The sequence below is a fragment of the Labrus mixtus genome, chromosome 4 (assembly GCF_963584025.1).
Source record: "Labrus mixtus chromosome 4, fLabMix1.1, whole genome shotgun sequence".
NCBI lineage: Eukaryota > Metazoa > Chordata > Actinopteri > Labriformes > Labridae > Labrus > Labrus mixtus.
In genome coordinates, this window is record NC_083615.1 from 31083038 (window position 1) to 31101867 (window position 18830).

Genomic DNA, 18830 nt, shown 5'->3' on the forward strand with positions numbered 1-18830 from the left:
ATGACGAGCCTCACCGTCGGCCAGTTACTTTCCCTCGAACCCTCGACCTTCTGGTTGAGAGGTGACGACTCTACCAACTGAGCCACAGCCGCCCTGTTAATGAAAGTGTTAGCACCATAAGAAACAGTTGGGTAGAAGATTCCTGCAAGTGCATGAAAAAGAGCATTTAATAATGACACAGTTTATACATTTCATTTTGATCACTCCTGGATGAACTGATTACCTTCCTAAAAGAGCACATGTCACTCTGCTGTTCATCTCCTGGCTCCCAGTTACTGCTCGCATCAGATTTAAAACTCTGCTGCTCGCTTACAAAACAGACACAGAAATGTCTCCTCCTTACTTTAACTCTCTGATCCAGGTCTACACTCCCTCCCGCCCACTACGCTCTGCCAATGAAAGGCGTCTGATCCAACCTTCACAACAGGGTCCTAAGTCTCTGACTAGACTCTTCTCCTCTGTCGCCCCCCGGTGGTGGAATGAACTTCCAAACTCCATTTGATCTGCAGAGTCCCTCTGCACCTTTAAGAAAAAGCTAAAGACCCAGCTCTTTATGAACACCTACTAACTTAATGATGATGGTCTCCATATTATTGATGATGATGATGGTAATGACGATGGTTTTTGTTTGATAACGACGACTTATAAGATGGTTTCTATATTGATTAGAGCTCTCAAGAACTGCCCTCAATGTTGTGCTTTGCCTCTGGTCACTTCCTGTCAGCACCTGTGTGTCCAATCAGACTCAAAGCTGATCGTTTGCTCTTACTGACATTGTTCCCTTTTTTCTAGATCCTTGCTTGTGTTGTACTTAGTCTCTGATGTACGTCGCTTTGGATAAAAGAGTCTGCTAAGTGAATTGTAGAATTGTAGAGTTGTAGAATTACTGGTGGACAGCCATAATACCCGAAGACGCATTTACATGTGACCGCTCAGGCCGTATACAAAGGTGGTCTGGTATGAATTGTCCACATACAGTATGTTTGGTAGTGTGTATGCTGCTCATGTGTCCTGGGACACTTTAAGGATCACCTACTCTTCCTGTATCCATGGCAACGATCACATGAAGTAACATATAACTCTCCTCTTGAACTTGACTGGTTTTCACAAGTCATTGTGTTTATTTTGAGTTCTGCTGTGTCTCATTTAGTGTTAGATTTCTCATGTCATGTTTAGACGTTATAGACTAGTCTGCACAAAATCACATGTAGCTCTCTTCACAACAACAGACACAGGGTGGTTCTTTGAAACGGGCATTTATTGCTGGAGCAATCATGTGAAGCATCTTCGTCTTTGTATCACATGCCAACAAGCCAACATGCCATGCCAACCACGCCTTGAGAACTCGTTGCACCGCTTGTCATGAAAAGAGGTTCTTGACTCCTTTAAAGTCCTTGTAGAGTGTCTTTCACAGTCTGCTTGAACTTCAGACATCAGTGGTAACAGTCTTCATGCATGTTTACATAAATTCGCGGGAGGTAGTGTTCTCACCGTACATGTCCGTCCCTTAATTATGTCGTAGCGGAACCAAAAACAAGGAACTTTTGTTCCACATAGAAACATAAAGATATCAACAGTGTTTTTAACCTTTTAGCATGAATTATTATTTATTTATTTATCGAATACATGAAATTATGACAATATGAAATCATTTATGACTCATGAACTTAAAGTTTTATGTAACATCACAGATATACAGTACAGTGTCCAAATATGTTCTGTTAGGGAGAGTGCATTTAGTTCTTTAATAGGGGATTGTTTACGTAGTGAGAAAGGAGACCGGAGAGAGAGACGGGACAGATCATATTCTGATAAACGAGCAGAGCTTTTAAAATCACAGCACAGCAGGTTCAGATGATTCATAGAGGAGAAAAGGAGATGTAACGTGGATCTACCTGTCCGTCATCGTACATCAATTCATTAGGGACATGATCTGTCCTCTATTTCCATGCACACCCTGATTTAATGCATGACCAATCCCCACAGATACCGTAAATGACGCCAGCAGAGCTGACCAATGAGTGTGGATTTAGATATTAGTGCAGTGCAGTTTGACTCCTGAGTCCTGCTGTGCAGCCATATTAATGCAAAAACAAACATCAGAACTACAATACTGTAAACAACACACATACATAAATAGGGATGAATGTATCACATACTTTCTGTTCAATTTAGTTTAATTTTGAGAAGGACTGAATTAATTTCTGTCTGTATTTATTCTGTTGTCCCACCGATACAGGATTTTAGTTGCTGACATCAGGCTGATAGGGAGAAAAAAAATCTGATACCGACATTTCAGCCGATATCTTTTTTCAGATCTATCTTGAATCTTAAGACTTAGATAGATATTGATATACAGACACATGTGTTGCATTTTACAGTTGAACAAAAGCCTGTTTCCTTTGGCCATAGTTTTATATTAATCCTATAAATGTTTTCATGCTACAGCAAATAAATCCTGTTTGTAACAAATCCTAGAAATAAGAATGAGAAGCTACTTTTATATTGTAAATAAGATTTTAGTGTTGTTAAACTGCCTCTGTTGTCATTGAAAGGTTTTTTTGTATTTTCATGCAAACAGGGACTTGTGATAGGTTTTAGTCAAAATCGGAAAGTTTCTCCTCTACATCTTCAGGGTGACGATGTTAATATGTAGAGCTGGGTATTTTCCACAACCTCACAATTCAATTTGATTTCAATTCTTTGGGTCACGATTCAATTCGATATCGATCAATATGCTTGATTTAGCTCGATTTAGTAACACATACAGATGACAGGAATACCCACATAACTCTTCACAGTACCTTCTGATATTTGTTAAATAATTATGTGTGCATTGTTTTATAGGTTTAGAACAAACTGACTCATTATTCTTTCATAATCAAAGAATAAAACATTTAAGTACAGTATGATCCAAAGTGCACATTTGTGCCTGAGCTGAATTTGCAGCTTGAATCACTAAAAACCTCTTTGAGGCTCTTGATAGATAAGATTTTGACATCAAATGTCAAAATTTTAACATATTAAACATGTTTAATAGAGCCGAGCCCCCTTTTTCAGGACGCAAATACATCACCCAAACACAGAACCACTAGGATTGCATCCCTGAGGTGCCTAGACAACCTTCGCAATAAGTATAAAAACAAATAAAAAACAATAAAAAAAAATACACAACATCAATAAAATTGAGCAAAATTGTAATAAACATAACAGTGCTGTAATGATGTAAAGTGCACAATGGTGCCTGACCTGAATTCACAGCACCCCAGGGCCCCATTGGAGAGGGGCATCATAGCAATGGAAAAAAATCAATCTCAGGATTTCCCTGAATCGATATTGAATTGGTAAATTAATAATTGCAATGCATTGATGAATCAATACTTTTATCCAACCCTGTTAATGTGATATAGTTGTAGGGGAACCCTCTTGAGTATGCTCTGATGACGTCGTCTTTTTAAAACCTGAGTGGGGAGATTGAGTAGTCCAGTCGAGATGTGCGTTTGAGTTTGTGTGCATTAGGACTCTCTACAGTCTCCAGTCCGCTCTCTTTCAGATGACTAAATGAGGAACACTCCTCTCTGTCATCAGTCAACAGTCGAGGGTCTCAGCAAACGGCTGGACAGTTTTGGACAGCTCTTCCCTGTGGAGATATTTCTGTGCTGAGTGTGAATCAGATGTTACCTAAATGTGCCAAAATAGCATGTTATGAAAGAGAGATGTAGATATTTTAATCAAGTCCTAACTCAGGGCTCGGCTTATTGGTGATGAGCATCAACATGAACATTTGCCTGTTCTAGTTGTGGAAAGATGAGCAAATTCAGGGCGGAATAGAAACTCTTAAATCCTTGCTGCTCCCTTCCTAATCTTTAGCCTTTTGTCACAGACCTGCAGCTCCGTCACCGATGCACACACACGCACATTCACACACACACACACATACATATTACTTAACATCTAACTTCGTCTCTCCTGCTTACAAACTAATTTACATACACACATGTGAGCACAAACATATAATGCCTTCTAACTCTCTCTCTCTCTCCCTCCTCCACTATGACCAATTTACATGCAAACGCCAAAACCATGACTTTGGCACACACACAAACACATGCCCACACACACACACACACACACACACACACACACACACACACACACACACACACACACACACACACACACACACACACACACACACACACACACATGCACACACACACACACACACACACACACACTCACACACACAAACACACACACATACAGAATCTTCAAACATGCACATTCACTGTTTACACTGACTGACAGATATGCACGAGCACACATAATCTCACACAATGCTCTTTCACTGATGGCATCTACGCCTCACATACACACCACATTTTAGATAACATCTAGATTTTACTGACAAAAAAACACAACACACACATAATTGTACATGTTGTGTACAAAAACACACCCACACAGAAACACACACATAAGAGCTGTTCTGCAGTGTTCAATCAGACTTAGTACGACTCTAATCCTAATCTCCAGGAAGAGAAAGTCTCTCCTCGGGGCTGTGGGAGCTGAAGGCACGAGCAGCGTGTCTCTGTTACACACTCTGTTCCACTGCTGATGGGCTGTTTGTGAAACACTCAGTTCAAGTGAATGACACTATTATTCATATCATGTGTTTGATATCACTCAGAGCTATGGAGAGTGTATTTCTGTTGTCCCCGTGGAGTCACAGAGAGAATAATCTTTTCATGAATGAGAGTAAAGAAAAGCACCTTCACAGCACAAAACAGAGATACTCACGGCTGTGTTGTTCTGTTTGCATATTCTATAACAGTATAGTGTAGATATTATGTGTCTCAAGCCCTTATCTTTTTCAACAGGGAAGTTAGGCCAAGCAAATTTGGCAAAATATAGGATTCTTTTTCAGCCCTTTACTCTCAAAGAATAGCCTTAAAATTTTTGTTAAATTGCACTTGAGTGGGGCGCTGGTGGCACAGTGGTTAGAGCGCGTGCCCCATGTTAGGAGGCTGTGGCACTCCAGGTGGGCGGCCCAGGTTCAAATCCAGCCTGTGGCTCCTTCCCCGCATGTCATTCCCCACTCTCTCTCCCTGATTTCCAACTCTATCCACTGTCCTATCTCTACATTAAAGTCACAAAATGCCCAGAAATAAAATCTTTAATAAAGAAAATTGTGTTTGAGTTACATTTTAAGTCTTTTTCATTTTTCCTTATCCCTCAGAAAAAAAATCACTTCAAATGTGTATGTCTTTCAGATGAGGTAAAGCGTGATTTTGATGACCTATTTGAAATGTTACTTTAAAGATTAATTTTTGGGCTCCTGATTCTTTATTTTAGTAGATAGGAGAGGTGACAGAGTAGAAAATCAGGGAGAGAGAGAGAGTGGGGCGATGGTCCATGTCGAACCTGAGACACCTGTTTCACTACAAGAACTAAAGCCAACAGGCCTATTTTAACACTGTGTCTTCAGTCACATGGAAGGGAGGAATTCATTATTATTAGAGATACTGTCACGCTTCAAAAGTAACATTTGTGAAGGACAAACACTCACAGAAAATGAAGGCCATTAATCATCTCCAGTTTATAGATGGGTGAGTCAAAGAGTCTGTCTGCCATGGCCTTCCTTTGTCATATATGTTTGAAATAATAAGTAATATATTATAATGGATTATAATTTATTATTAACCGAAGGGGAAATATAACCAGAGCCATATGTGATGTTTGAGATCACTGATGCTGTCAATAGTTGTGAGTTTGAATAATCTGACAGAGATATACAAATATATATATGTATATGTACATTTTCTTTTAAGACAAACACATAACATGAGCAAACTGTTATAATAATGTACAATGTATAATAATAATTACTGACACATTCAGTTTACATCAACATGGGGCGCTGGTGGCTCAGTGGTTGGTGCATGCGCCACATGTACAGAGGTTATAGTCCTCCAAGTGGGCGGCCCAGGTTTGAATCCAAACTCCTCACTCAAATCAATTCAAATGAGCTTTATTGGCATGACAGATCGGCAATCCATGTTTCCTAAAGCAGTACAGCAAAATCATGATTTACAAAGAATTACTCAAATATATACAAATATAATACAAGACATTAACAATAACTTTTACTGAGAAACATTTAGTTTGTCTTCATTTGTGACAACCATGAACATATTTTGCAGCTTTTACTGCACACAGACGTTTCTCCCCACATAGATAGAGCAGCTTCTGGGGATCAGGGAGATGGCTAAACTCAGGATATATATCAATAATCTGATCAAAGAAAGCCTCTCTTAAATCTTTAAATATGTTATATGTTAACTCCCCACTCTCTCTCCCTGATTTCTGACTCTATCCACTGTCTTGTCTCTCCAATAAAGGCAAAAAAAGCCCAAGAATAAATCCTAAGAAAAAAAGTATAACAACATTAAAGACAGCGGTGTAATGAACTACTACAGCGAAACAATTTAACAAATGATGATCAGTTGATTGATTGCAGTTTTAAAAATCCTATTTGACACAGCCCTATGGCCACTGTGGGCCTTCCACTAATGATTGCATGGAAATATTTAAACTTAGATGTTATCTTTTTGATTTAAAACATACTGTGACTCTTATTAGTTAGAAAAAAACCATGTCATTAAGAAAAGAATACCCAAAAGAACTCTGTGAAACTAAATGTCTGGCAGGAAACAGGAGATCCTGTTATTGTTTGGGATATCTCACTCTGCAGAAGATGTTCTCAAACACTCTCATTCAGCTCCATCAGTATTTTGGCTGTACTACTACTAATGAGTTTTATAGGTCTTTGTGAAAAAATGACAAAGAAATAATAAAACAAGGTGGAGAGAACTCCACTACAGGGTGTGAGTGCCAGTATTTTAATTATTTGACTGTCATTTGGCAGCATTGGATCGCTCTAATTGACAGAAAGTTTCTGCCACAGAGACCTACAGCAATGAGTCGGTACACTTCCTTGTTGAAGCTGAATGTTCGTCATATTGTGTTTGCAGTTACTAATGGCTTGGGGCGAGGAACACGCTGGAAACAGAATGGTGTCATTTCACACTGACAAGAATTCACAGCCATCAAACTAAAAATGTCTGTCACCGGAGAGGGCACTGCAGGAAAGAGCTGTAATAGTTTTTTTGGATTATCTTGTTCCAGCGGCTGTCAGTTTTATAGGCGAGCACATTTCTGGGTTCAGTGGAAGACAAAATGACTTGAGGTCAGGCTGTAAAAGGAACATATGGAGAATAAAAACACTCTCTTTTAAACCACAGCAGTGTACACATGCAGTCCTGTATATCTGTGCAGGGATGCACTCAGCAAAGATCAGAATCTGTTGGCTTCATAATAATAAAAATCAATGAAAATGAATTCTGGGTCTCAATCAAAGAAGAGGCTACAGCTGCTATTCTTGAAGAAGGTGGGTGGGGCGTGACCTCTTGTGGTCTTATTGGGTTTACTGGGGTTGACTGTGCTCGCAGTTAAATCAGGAGAGACAAGTAAATGAAGAAAATGATTTATAACGATACATAGCATTGAAATGTGACTTGACAGAAGGTCTTTTGCGCTTGGACTCTATGCCCCCCCATGGAGTGGGGATGGGTGAAGAATAGATAGATGATGATTCTGTGAAGACGGGCGGTGACGGGGAGGTGGAGGGGTGCACAAAACATCAGCATGAAGGCACTAAAGGCAGAGAAAGAATCATATTTAAAAGAGGAGCAGAACGATGACGGGCTGACAATGAGGGAGGAACGCCATGTGATTGGTTAGATGAATACTGCTGATGTGTCAGCTGGTTACCAAATGACAGCTCGAGAATGACAGTGGAAATGTGATTGAGCGTGCGTGAGAGTCCACCTGACTGAATTTACACTAGACCTTAATTTTTGAGGCAAACCGACAAATGTTCTCTTTTCACAAGTTGCCACTTGTGCTCGTTGCATAGTAACCAGTTAGGTAGACACTAAGATTGTATTGATTTATGTGTCGTGCTACCCAAACAACACATTTTTATAAGCCTCTCTTAATAGAAAACCCTCAAACTCTTATTCTCATATCCTTTAATCAACTGATTTACCAAAGTCACAGCAGCTCTCGCTCAACGTTTGGCTCATTAACAAGTGTCTTTAAAAACAAGATGACTGTTTCCTTCAAAATACTTATAGAGAAATCCTTACCTTGTTCAGTCCTATGAACAAATAGTAAATGTAAGAGAAACATAAGGGTTAGGATGCAGACACAAGATGTCTGATATTAATTAAAGTTCAGTTCAATATGACACTATAGCTTAGCCCCAACATTTAAAAAATACTGTCATATTAGAGCCAACTCTCTGGAGTGTATGACAGATCTCGTTGGTGAAGTTGTTTAAAATATCTCCTATTCTGCTGTCCACTTTGATGACTCTCAGCTGACAGCGCTGGCAGTGGCCCAGCAGGACAGCTGCTCTGTTTATCTCTGAGATTTTTATAACTGAGTAACTAACAGCAGCACTTGTGATGTTTTTACACCACAGATGTGGCTCTGAGCTGAAAAAAGAAAAGGGGGAAGGAATTGAAGGAGAGGGAGTGGGGTATATAGTCAATGAAAGGACAAATTACCACATGTAGTTTTATATTTGTTATCAATAGCATTAGAATGAGAAGAGACGGTTTAATAACTGAGCAACCATTAAAATATATTGTCACCAAAACAGGAAAATACAAAGAACTGTTCAAATATTATACATTTGTATTTTTCCTGATACTTTATTATAAATGTATTCTATCATCCCCTTTTTATCCAAAAGTTTAGAGTTAAAAAAACACTCTCTTTTCATTATCAGTGTATGTACCAAGGATTCACTTGTAAGTGAATTACTAATCTGGAGTGTAAAAGCTTCCAAATGATCAAGAAATACATTTTAAAATCTCACAGTGGGATATTTAATTGTGGAACCACATCTCCACCATATGAACTGGTTTTTAATGTAAGAGCTACAACACAGAGACATTTGAGGACCTTACACCTGGTTAGATTCTTATCACCTCTTCAAGCTATTTGTTTCATTTATGGGAACTAGCTGCAATTACAGACAATAACTGTGTCCCAATTCATGGTTAGTATCCTACAAAGGACCCATCCTTCCCTGCGTTTCTACACCAGCTGTTCCCGCCCCTTCAGGGCCTTTCAGATAGGATGCGGCGTGTGTTACGCTCGCTGCGTGGTAAGGGGCAGAGCTGAAGGGGAGAACACACGAGCAAAAAGCAATGGCCTACGTTGCTAGGTGACTGAAAATAAGGAACATATCTTCTTTTGGATGCACAGTATGTCTGTATCTGTCCACTGTTCACCATAGAAAGCCCTGACCTTTCTCTTGCTGAGGAGGAGACGAGCAGAAAAGAGGGTGTGTGTTCATGAAATCCTCAGGGCACGACAGGATTTGAGAGAGTTTAGGCTCGTCCAGGAGCTGCAGCTCTATAACGACCGCTTCACAAGCATGAAACACATTTCTGCTGCTGTTTTAAACACACCTGGTACGCTCAGACTGTTGGACATTTCTTTTCAAACTAGAGATTTCTCTCTGATGTTTGGGTAGGTCTTTAAACTAGAGGTCCTAGAGGGAAGTGGGACACAGGTACTTGGGTGTGGATACGCTCTAGCGCCGTTCAACACATAGACAATGAAAAGTTTTGAAAGCGATCCCCGGCGCCCACCGCATCCTATCTGAAAGGCCCTTAACCCTTATGTTTCTAAGCGCAGCTCCTGTCGCCTAGCAACCTCGACAGCTGCACCACAACTTAGCCAACATCACATAACTTAAACTATAAGTTTTTAAAGGCAAGGCCCCTTTTGTTTTGTTTTTTAAAAAGTGTACCATTAGCTTTTTGACTGAGTTGAAACCAATTACAAACATTTAGAAGTAAATCGTCTGCCACTTGAAAGTCCACCAATTTATTTGGATTAGCGTTCAATGAATCTCATTATGTGTTGGGCCCTGAAGGATCAACATAATGCATCCTTAGTTGCCTGGAAAAAAGGAGGACTCTCCATAATGGTGACACAATCAGCCTTCAAATGTGCCCTTTGAAGGATGCAGTCCCTGAATCAGACACAGCAATAATCCCGTGTTCATCCTGTAGAAATAGTAGTATACTTGATAAATATATTTCACACATACTGCATTATATTCAAGGAGTAACCCCCATGCACACTAACATACAAAATATACAACAGCACCCTACTTCTGTCACCCTACATCTCTGTGTCTATCACTCCAGCTGCCCCTGCTGCTCTTCTCTCTCTATGTCCGTCCACTCTTTAACTCATTCACCCAAAAACAATAACCAGAGAATGGAGGTTCTTTTCACTGTTTTAAATGTGATAGGAAGGAGACAGGGTGTCTTGGCTTGTGTTCTTGTCAGCACACAAACAACTATTCACAGCCTGAGGAAAAGCTTGTCACTCTCAATCTCATATTATGTGAGGCTGTGTGTCTCTGAATGTGTGTGCCTCATGTGTTTGTGCTGTTATACTTAAGGGGAATATGTGTATTAAGATTTGTACATACTGCATACAATTCATTCATAATTGATTAAAATTTACTATTTTCTTTGTTACAGAAAATATACTTTACTTTTAAATCTGCAACCAGATGAAAAAAGGTTTATTTCTGAGAATAAAGATGTTCCTTCTTTAATAATGATTTATCCTTTATTAATCCTGTGAGGGGGAAATTCAGTTTCACACTCTGTTTAATGAACATGAACACACACATAGGCAGAAATACACACACATGCACAAACAGGATCCTATGGACATGCACTAATGGAGAGGTCTCAGAATGAGGGGGGGCTGCCCACAGTGAGCGCTACAGAGCAGTTTTTTGGGGTTTGGTGCCTTGCTCAAGGGCACCTCGGCAGTGCTCAGGAGGTGGACTGGCACCTCTCCAGCTTCCAGGCCAATTTCCAGTCTTGGTTCTTGCCGGGAATTGAACCGGCGACCCTCCGATTCCCAAACCAAATCCCTTCAGACTGAGCTACCGCCGCCCCATTTACTAGTACCCTTGAAGTTTTAAAGTGTGGTAACATCAGTTTCTTATTTTATTAGAAAAGTAAACAGGTAAATTGCCTACTAGACCAATAACAATTTTAATATTTAACTCTAGTTAAAAGTAATAATTGCTGTAACAACTGGTGACAGATACAGCAGTGGTAATGACTTACTCGTAGCACTTTAACCTCACCTGTAACATTCACCCTTTCACACACTAATAGCAGAGGCTGTTGGGTAAAGTGCCCAACTCTCAGTCACAACCAATTACATTCATAGGCATCACACACTGATAGCTTTGCCCTCGGGAACAAATTGGGTTCACTGTATATCCCTCAAGGAAATCCCTGTAAAGCAATGTCAGTGAATCATGTACATGTCAGGCTTTTTTTTCAGGTTTCTTGTTAAATCAGTGAATGGAAGCTGGCATGCTAGCTGTATGTCAGGTTCTGTAGTGGGAACAAATTGCAGGAAAAAAGCCAAAAACAGACCAGCTTAACTCTGGGTAGTACTGGAGTGGTCTCTGAAGCGGTTACAGGCACTCTTATGAGGGAGAGGTTAAAGTGGAAAGAAACAAAAAGGAAGAGTAGAAAATGCTTTTCAGCCTAAGAGGCTTCATCAGGCCATCAGAGTACTGGATAGAAATTCTGTAGGTGAGTGCTTCCTTGTTGTGAGGATTTTGCTCATACTTGCCTAGTTACTGCACATTTTCTGCTTTTTTAAACAGGGAAACCAGTAGTTGGTCAAGCTAAGTGATGAGGTCATCAATGACAGCATGTGTAAGATAATGGGGAAGGTAAATTATGATCCACCACATCAGAATCAGAATCAGGGTTTATTGGCAAGTACATTTACACATACAAGGAATTTGACTTGGTGTATTGGTGCTAAACAATTAACAAAGAAATAAAGCAGAACTAGTAACAACTTAAATAATACAGTATAAGAAGATATTACAATATATAAAATCGAATTTAAAAATGGAAAATATAAAAAATAAAAAACACAAAATGTACAAATAAACTCAACACATCAACTGTATCTTGAGCCCACCAGATACATTAGCATGGTAAAAAAACACAGGTCTGTAACACCACTGTATGTTTCAAAGATGACCTCCAGCCGGTATCTTCTCTGTATCTCCATAGGTCGGTATAGACTTCACAGCATCCAATGGGAACCCTCGAGAGCCATCCTCCCTCCACTACATCAACCCACTGGGCAGCAACGAGTATCTGGCTGCCATTTTAGCTGTGGGACAAATCATACAGGACTATGATACGTGAGTATCTACTGGCACTGCAGCCCTCTGGGTTGTTGCAACATTATTAGCACTCATGCCTACAATAAACTAAGTTTATATTTGTATGAATGCTAAATGGACTTGTATAGAGCTTATCTATGTCAGAGTCCATCATATTAACTAATCCCTACACATTCACACACTGCTGACGAAGCAGCAGGAGCAACTTGGGGTTACTGTAAGTGTCTTGCTAAAGGACACATCGGACATGAAGCTGCAGGACATTCCTACCCTTGACCTTTCGTTTAAAAGATGGAAGACTCTACCACTGAGCCACAGTATTGATGTAGAGGTGCTTAAATACTCTTGAAGAGTAAAGTTCATTCTGTAATGTATGATTCTTTTAACGGCTAAGATCCCATTAACTAATAGCAGGAAAGTGATGTGAGTGAACAAAAGTGATGCAGTGATCTATTGACAAATGTCTTTAACTTATTTAGATTATATTATTGAAATATGATTTTCTTTTTTTTTTTTAATTACTTTTTATTGTCATTATGTCTTAAAGGTCCCATATTATGCTTTTTCTGGTTTTATATGCTCTTTAGTGTGTTTTCCAAGTGTCCTGTGCATGTTTAGTCACATCTATGTGCAAAAATTCAAAGTCCGCGGAAACGCGGCTTCTCCTACGTCCTCCTGTTAGCTGTAGCATTAGCTGCATGTAACGCTCGGTTCTAGCCCCCCTCGATAAAAACTTGTCAGTGCGATGTCATTGTCAGTGTGAGATCACTGATCTAAGCCCATTGGCTCGTTGTGGCAAGCCCAGCAGAAATGTTGAAATTTCCGAGAAGCGTGCTGAGTAACTGACCAATAACGACAGAGTGGATCGGCAGACCAATCAGAGCAGACTTGGCCCACGTGGGGTCTAACAGTGTGGGCTCAGCAGAGTGTAGCTGACAGACTCAGAGCGTAGAGGGAGCAAGGAGGAGCAGTACATGAAAACAGACACTTTTTTCAAACTTTATCTATTGTGAACGTACAAAAGTAGGTACATAGATTAAATATACGAACCCCAAAAGGGCAGAATATGGGCTATTTAACATAGAGTACACATATTTTATATTCAACATAAGGATGACAATATTTTACAGTTTTATAAGTGGTGTGGTGTCAAAAAGGTTGTGTCCCCCAGTGATGTGGAAATACTAAAAATAACACTTACAATACAGAAACATGTATTACAGTTTGTTTAAAGTAGCTTGAAGTCAAACCGAGGTAGCTTGGATCTGTGTTACCTGAATTTATTAAATGTTTCCCTCCAAGGTTTTCTTCCCTTTCTCTACAATATTAAGCACTTCTAGGAAGGACAAACAAACAAATTAGTTATATAAAATGAAAGAATAAAATTGAATTAAAAGAAAGAGATGAAGAGAAAAAGAAAAAGGAGAAAGAAGAGAGAAAGAAAAGAAAAAACAACAAACAAAAAAAACACACACAAAAATATAATGTATATATCTGATTTTCTGTAAAGATATTAGTGTCACTGGAAAACTTACAAAACACCACCAATAATGAATCGATTTCTGGACATTTTTTAGTCCATTTCATGACTTTAAGAAGTACAATACAGGTTTTTCTGTCTCCTTATCTTCATGCCTTAGTGAAAAGCCAATTTTTTAGTGTTGTGCTTGTTTTGGTGGTTTCTCTGCCTTTCACTTTATTTTCTTCGTAAGATAAGATAACAAGATTCCTTCACTGTCTAAATCTAGCTAATCGAATTGTGATGAAAAAAAAGGCTCAACTAACGATTCCAATCTGTTGTCATGGTTTCCTCCTCAGCGACAAAATGTTTCCTGCCCTGGGATTTGGAGCTCAACTCCCACCAGACTGGAAGGTACAAGTTTTTTGTGTGTGTGTGTGTGTGTGTGTGTGTGTGTGTGTGTGTGTGTGTGTGTGTGTGTGTGTGTGTGTGTGTGTGTGTGTGTGTGTGTGTGTGTGTGAGAAACAGAGAGAGTGAGAGTTGTATTCAGATATACAGACAAACAGATATGTGTGATACATTTATGAATGTGTGCAGGTTGCAGAAAGAGAATTAGAGAAAGAGGGGCAGGGGGGTTGTCACACATGTATGAAACGTAACGGTGTAAGTGGTCCTTTATTATACATGCACACACACAATCAAGCAAACAAAGATAAAACTGTAAGCATTATACATGCATATTCAGATGATTACGCAACTGTCAACCCATCTGTGTTGCCATGGCACTGAGCTGATGAAAAGGACAAAGGCGAGAGAGAGAGAGAGAGAGAGAGAGAGAAGCGCACAGAGAGAGGGTGGAAGGAGAAGGTGTGGGAGAAATGGACAATGTTCTCAACATTTTAGTGAAAGATAAATACTAAGTCAACGGTCTATGTTTCTTGTTTCCTCAGGTGTCACACGAATTTGCAATCAACTTTAACCCCACCAACCCCTTCTGTTCAGGTGAGTCATCCTGTGTGTAATAGCCACACAGACATAATCACTGACACTGTACCCTTTGGGAACATAATCATTCTAACATTGCCTTTTTGAGATGATTGCAGATTTTCATTAGGAGACTGTAAAAAAAATGCAATTTGTTGGGGGCGCCAGCAGCCTAGTGGTTAGTGCGAGCGCCCATGAATGGAGGCTTGAGTCCTCCAAGCGGGCGGGCCGGGTTGGAGAACAATCATTATTCTAGCCTAACATTTTACAGTAAAAAAACACGATGTAGTTACATATGCAGAGACCAAAGATGCTAACTATAATTAGCCTGTAAAGCCCATTGAGACATTTTGTGTTATTAATGCACACTCACATGGACCTTTGCCTGTCCTTGATGCTTGACTAACACACAAACTGTTACGGGTGTGGGAAAATAAGGGAGGTGGACCCAAGTGCAGAAAACCCAAAATAATTTAATTAAACAAAAAGACAGAAGGCAAACAAAAACTTACTTTCCAAATGTTCAACGAAAAAACACAGGGATCAAAAACAGGGAGCCACACAAGCGCACGAGGAAAAACTGACATCTACTGACATAACACACCAACAAACGACAATGAACTGACAACACGAGGGAAGGAACACTGAGACCAAATATACAGGGGTGATCAAACACAGGTGAGACTAATAACACAGGTGAAGACAATCAGGGCAATCAAGACAGGGAGAAACACAAGACCAGAATCACTGAGGACAATACAAAATAAATCATGAAACACTGAAGACACACAGAACTCAAGAACGTAACAACCACTAGAACATAAAGAAAGCTAGGAATTGAAGATACAAAATAACACGAAACACTAAAGACTAAACTATGAAACATTAAGACAAAAACACACAAGGGAAACACATAGGAAACACTAAAGACTAAACTATGAAACATTAAGACAAAAACACACAAGGGAAACACATAGGAAACACTAAAGACTAAACTATGAAACATTAAGACAAAAACACACAAGGGAAACACATAGGAAACACTAAAGGCAAGATTCACGAGAGAAAAATAAACTACAAAATATAACTGGAAACACTAAAGACTGAATCATGACACAAACTAGTTTTGTGTTCATAACTCCATTCGTACTATCCCATAATAAAAGCATTTGCTGAAAGCACTGCTGCTCATCTTTGCTTAAAGGTTGTTGTGTCTTTTTAGCCTGGACCCCTATATTGTGCTCGCTGCATAAACAGATACAGAGTTTCTCAGCTGTTCACCATGACTACATTATGTACATGTACTACCAGGCCCATATTCTGCAATTCTACAATTCACTTAGCAGACGCTTTTATCCAAAGCGACGTACATCAGACAGTAAGTACAACACAATCAAGGATCTAGAAAAAAGATAACAATGTCAGTAAGAGCAAATGATCAGCTTTGAGTCTGATTGGACACACAGGTGCTGACAGGAAGTGACCAGAGGCAAAGCACAACATTGAGGGCAGTTCTTGAGAGCTCTAATCAGTATAGAAACCATCTTATAAGTCGTCGTTATCAAACAAAAACAATCATCACAACCATCATCATCATCAATAATATGGAGACCATCATCATTAAGTCAATCAATCAATTTTTATTTGTGTCTGAGTTAGAGAGACGGCTCCGCACCATTGAGTCAGAGTCATCATATGCAGCTGTAGTTAGCCAGCCACCTGTAGCCGGTGCGGGCCGACATAGCTTGGCTTCCCCCCCGGTAACTCCCGAGCAGCCGGGAGGCAGTGGCTGGGTTACTGTCCGAGGGAAGCATAGTCGAAAATCGAAGCACACGGTTCCCCACCAACCACTTCACGTTTCAAACAAATTTTCCCCACTCAGCGACACACCCGCTGAGAATAAAACTCTGATTATTGGAGACTCCATAGTCCGAAACGTGAAGCTAGCGAAGTCAGCAGGCATAGTTAGGTGTATACCTGGGGCCAGAGCGGGCGACATCGCATCTCATTTAAAGTTGCTGACAAAGACTAAAGATACAATTGTAATTCATGTCGGCACTAATGACTCCCGACTACGCCAGTCGGAAGTCACTATGGTTAATGTGGAGTCGGTGTGTACTTTTGCTAAGACGATGTCGGACTCCGTAGTGTTCTCTGGTCCCCTCCCAAATCAGACCAGTGATGACATGTATAGCCGCATGTCATCACTCAACCGCTGGCTGTCGAGGTGGTGTCCAGCACACGATGTGGGCTTCATAGATAACTGGCAGTCTTTTTGGGGAAAACCTGGTCTGCTAGCTAGAGACGGCATCCATCCCACTTTGGACGGTGCAGCTCTATTATCTAGAAACATAGCAGAGGTTATTAGTCCAAAACCCTGACAACAACACAGAGTTCAGAACAGGAGGCAGAGCTGCAGTCTTACACACTTCTCTGCGCCTCCCTTAGATCTGTCTCCCAGTCACTATAGCTGTAATTCTGAATCAAACTTTAGTTATACTATAGGTACTGTGTCTGTCCCCCGGCCCAGACCCGTTTTTATAAGTCATCCAAACGGCGTGGATCGTCAGAATCTCATTAGAATCAAAACTACGAATACGATTTTGCTACAAGATCGGAGGATTCACTGCGGACTTTTGAACATTAGGTCCTTAGCATCCAAGTCTCTTTTAGTGAATGATCTGATATCAGATCAGCACATTGATTTACTTTTTTTGACTGAAACCTGGCTGTGTCGAGATGAATATGTTAGTTTGAATGAATCCACTCCTCCCAGTCATTTCTGTACTCATATACCTCGAGACACCGGACGAGGTGGTGGAGTAGCAGCTATTTTTAATTCCAGTCTTTTAGTTAACCCTCGACCAAAGCTGAATTTTTCTTCTTTTGAAAGCCTTGTTCTTAGTCTTCCACATCCAGTCTCAAGAACCTTTCAGTCAGTTCTAGTTGTTGTAGTTTACCGTCCTCCTGGCCCATATTCTGAGTTTCTATCTGAATTTGCAGAATTTTTATCAGACTTAGTCCTTAGCAGTGATAGAATAATTGTTGTAGGTGACTTCAATATCCATGTGGATGTTGATAATGATAGCCTGAGCACAGCTTTCATGTCACTATTAGACTCTATTGGTTTCACCCAGGGTGTAAACGAACCTACTCATCGTTTTAACCACACCCTGGATCTTGTTTTAGCTTATGGAATTGAAATCCATAACCTTACAGTTTTCCTAGAAAATCCTCTGCTATCAGACCATTTTTTTATTACATTCGATTTTGTCCTACCAGAATTACCTCTGCCTGGAAGAGGTGTGCTCTCTAGAAGTTTGTCGGATAGTGCTGTGGCTAGATTTAAGGAAGCTATTTCAGCTGTTTTTGATTCAGTACCGTGTTTCAACCCAGTTGGAAACTCTTATGATAGCTTTAGTCCCTCTCAGCTAGATCAGTTTGTTGATAGTGCAGTGGATTTGCTGAGAGTTACTCTGGATTCGATTGCTCCCCTGAAACAGAAGGTTGTCAAGCGGCGGAGAGTGGCTCCATGGTTCAACTCAGAAACCCGTACTCTGAAACAATCGTTGCGGAATTTTGAAAGAATATGGCGCTCGACCAAAACGGTAGAATCTCGTTTTTTTCTGGCAGGATAGTCATAGAAGATATATGAAGGCTCTACGTCACGCCCGAGCTGCCTACTACTCCTCTCTAATCGAGGAAAACAAAGGCAATCCTAGATACCTTTTCAGCACTGTAGCCAGGCTGACAGAGAGTCATGGCTCCATTGAGCCTTGTATTCCTCTAGCCCTCAGCAGTAATGACTTCCTGAGCTTTTTCAACAACAAAGTTCTAGACATCAGAGACAAAATTGGTAACCTCCTGCCCTTACCTGGTGCGGATACGTCTGATACGGCAGAGACAGTTCCAGGACCAGATATTAGTCTCGACTGTTTTTCTCCAATCGACCTTTCAGAGCTATATTCCATTTTTTTCTGCGTCGAAACCGCCAACCTGTATTTTAGACCCAATCCCAACCAAGCTGTTTAAGGAAGTCTTTCCCTTAGTTAGCAACTC

The 18830-nt window shown here is 40.2% G+C and overlaps 1 protein-coding gene across 2 annotated transcripts in view; it reads left to right on the forward strand.

Annotated features, from left to right (window-relative positions):
• The window catches only part of cpne2 (copine II), a 62037-nt gene that overhangs the window by 26265 nt on the left and 16942 nt on the right, over positions 1–18830 (forward strand). For both annotated transcript variants that reach the window (XM_061036895.1, XM_061036896.1), the window contains exons 11-13: positions 12213–12346; positions 14147–14201; positions 14738–14789. In XM_061036895.1, the coding sequence (XP_060892878.1) occupies positions 12213–12346; positions 14147–14201; positions 14738–14789 (241 nt within the window). The remainder of the gene's footprint in view (positions 1–12212; positions 12347–14146; positions 14202–14737; positions 14790–18830) is intronic.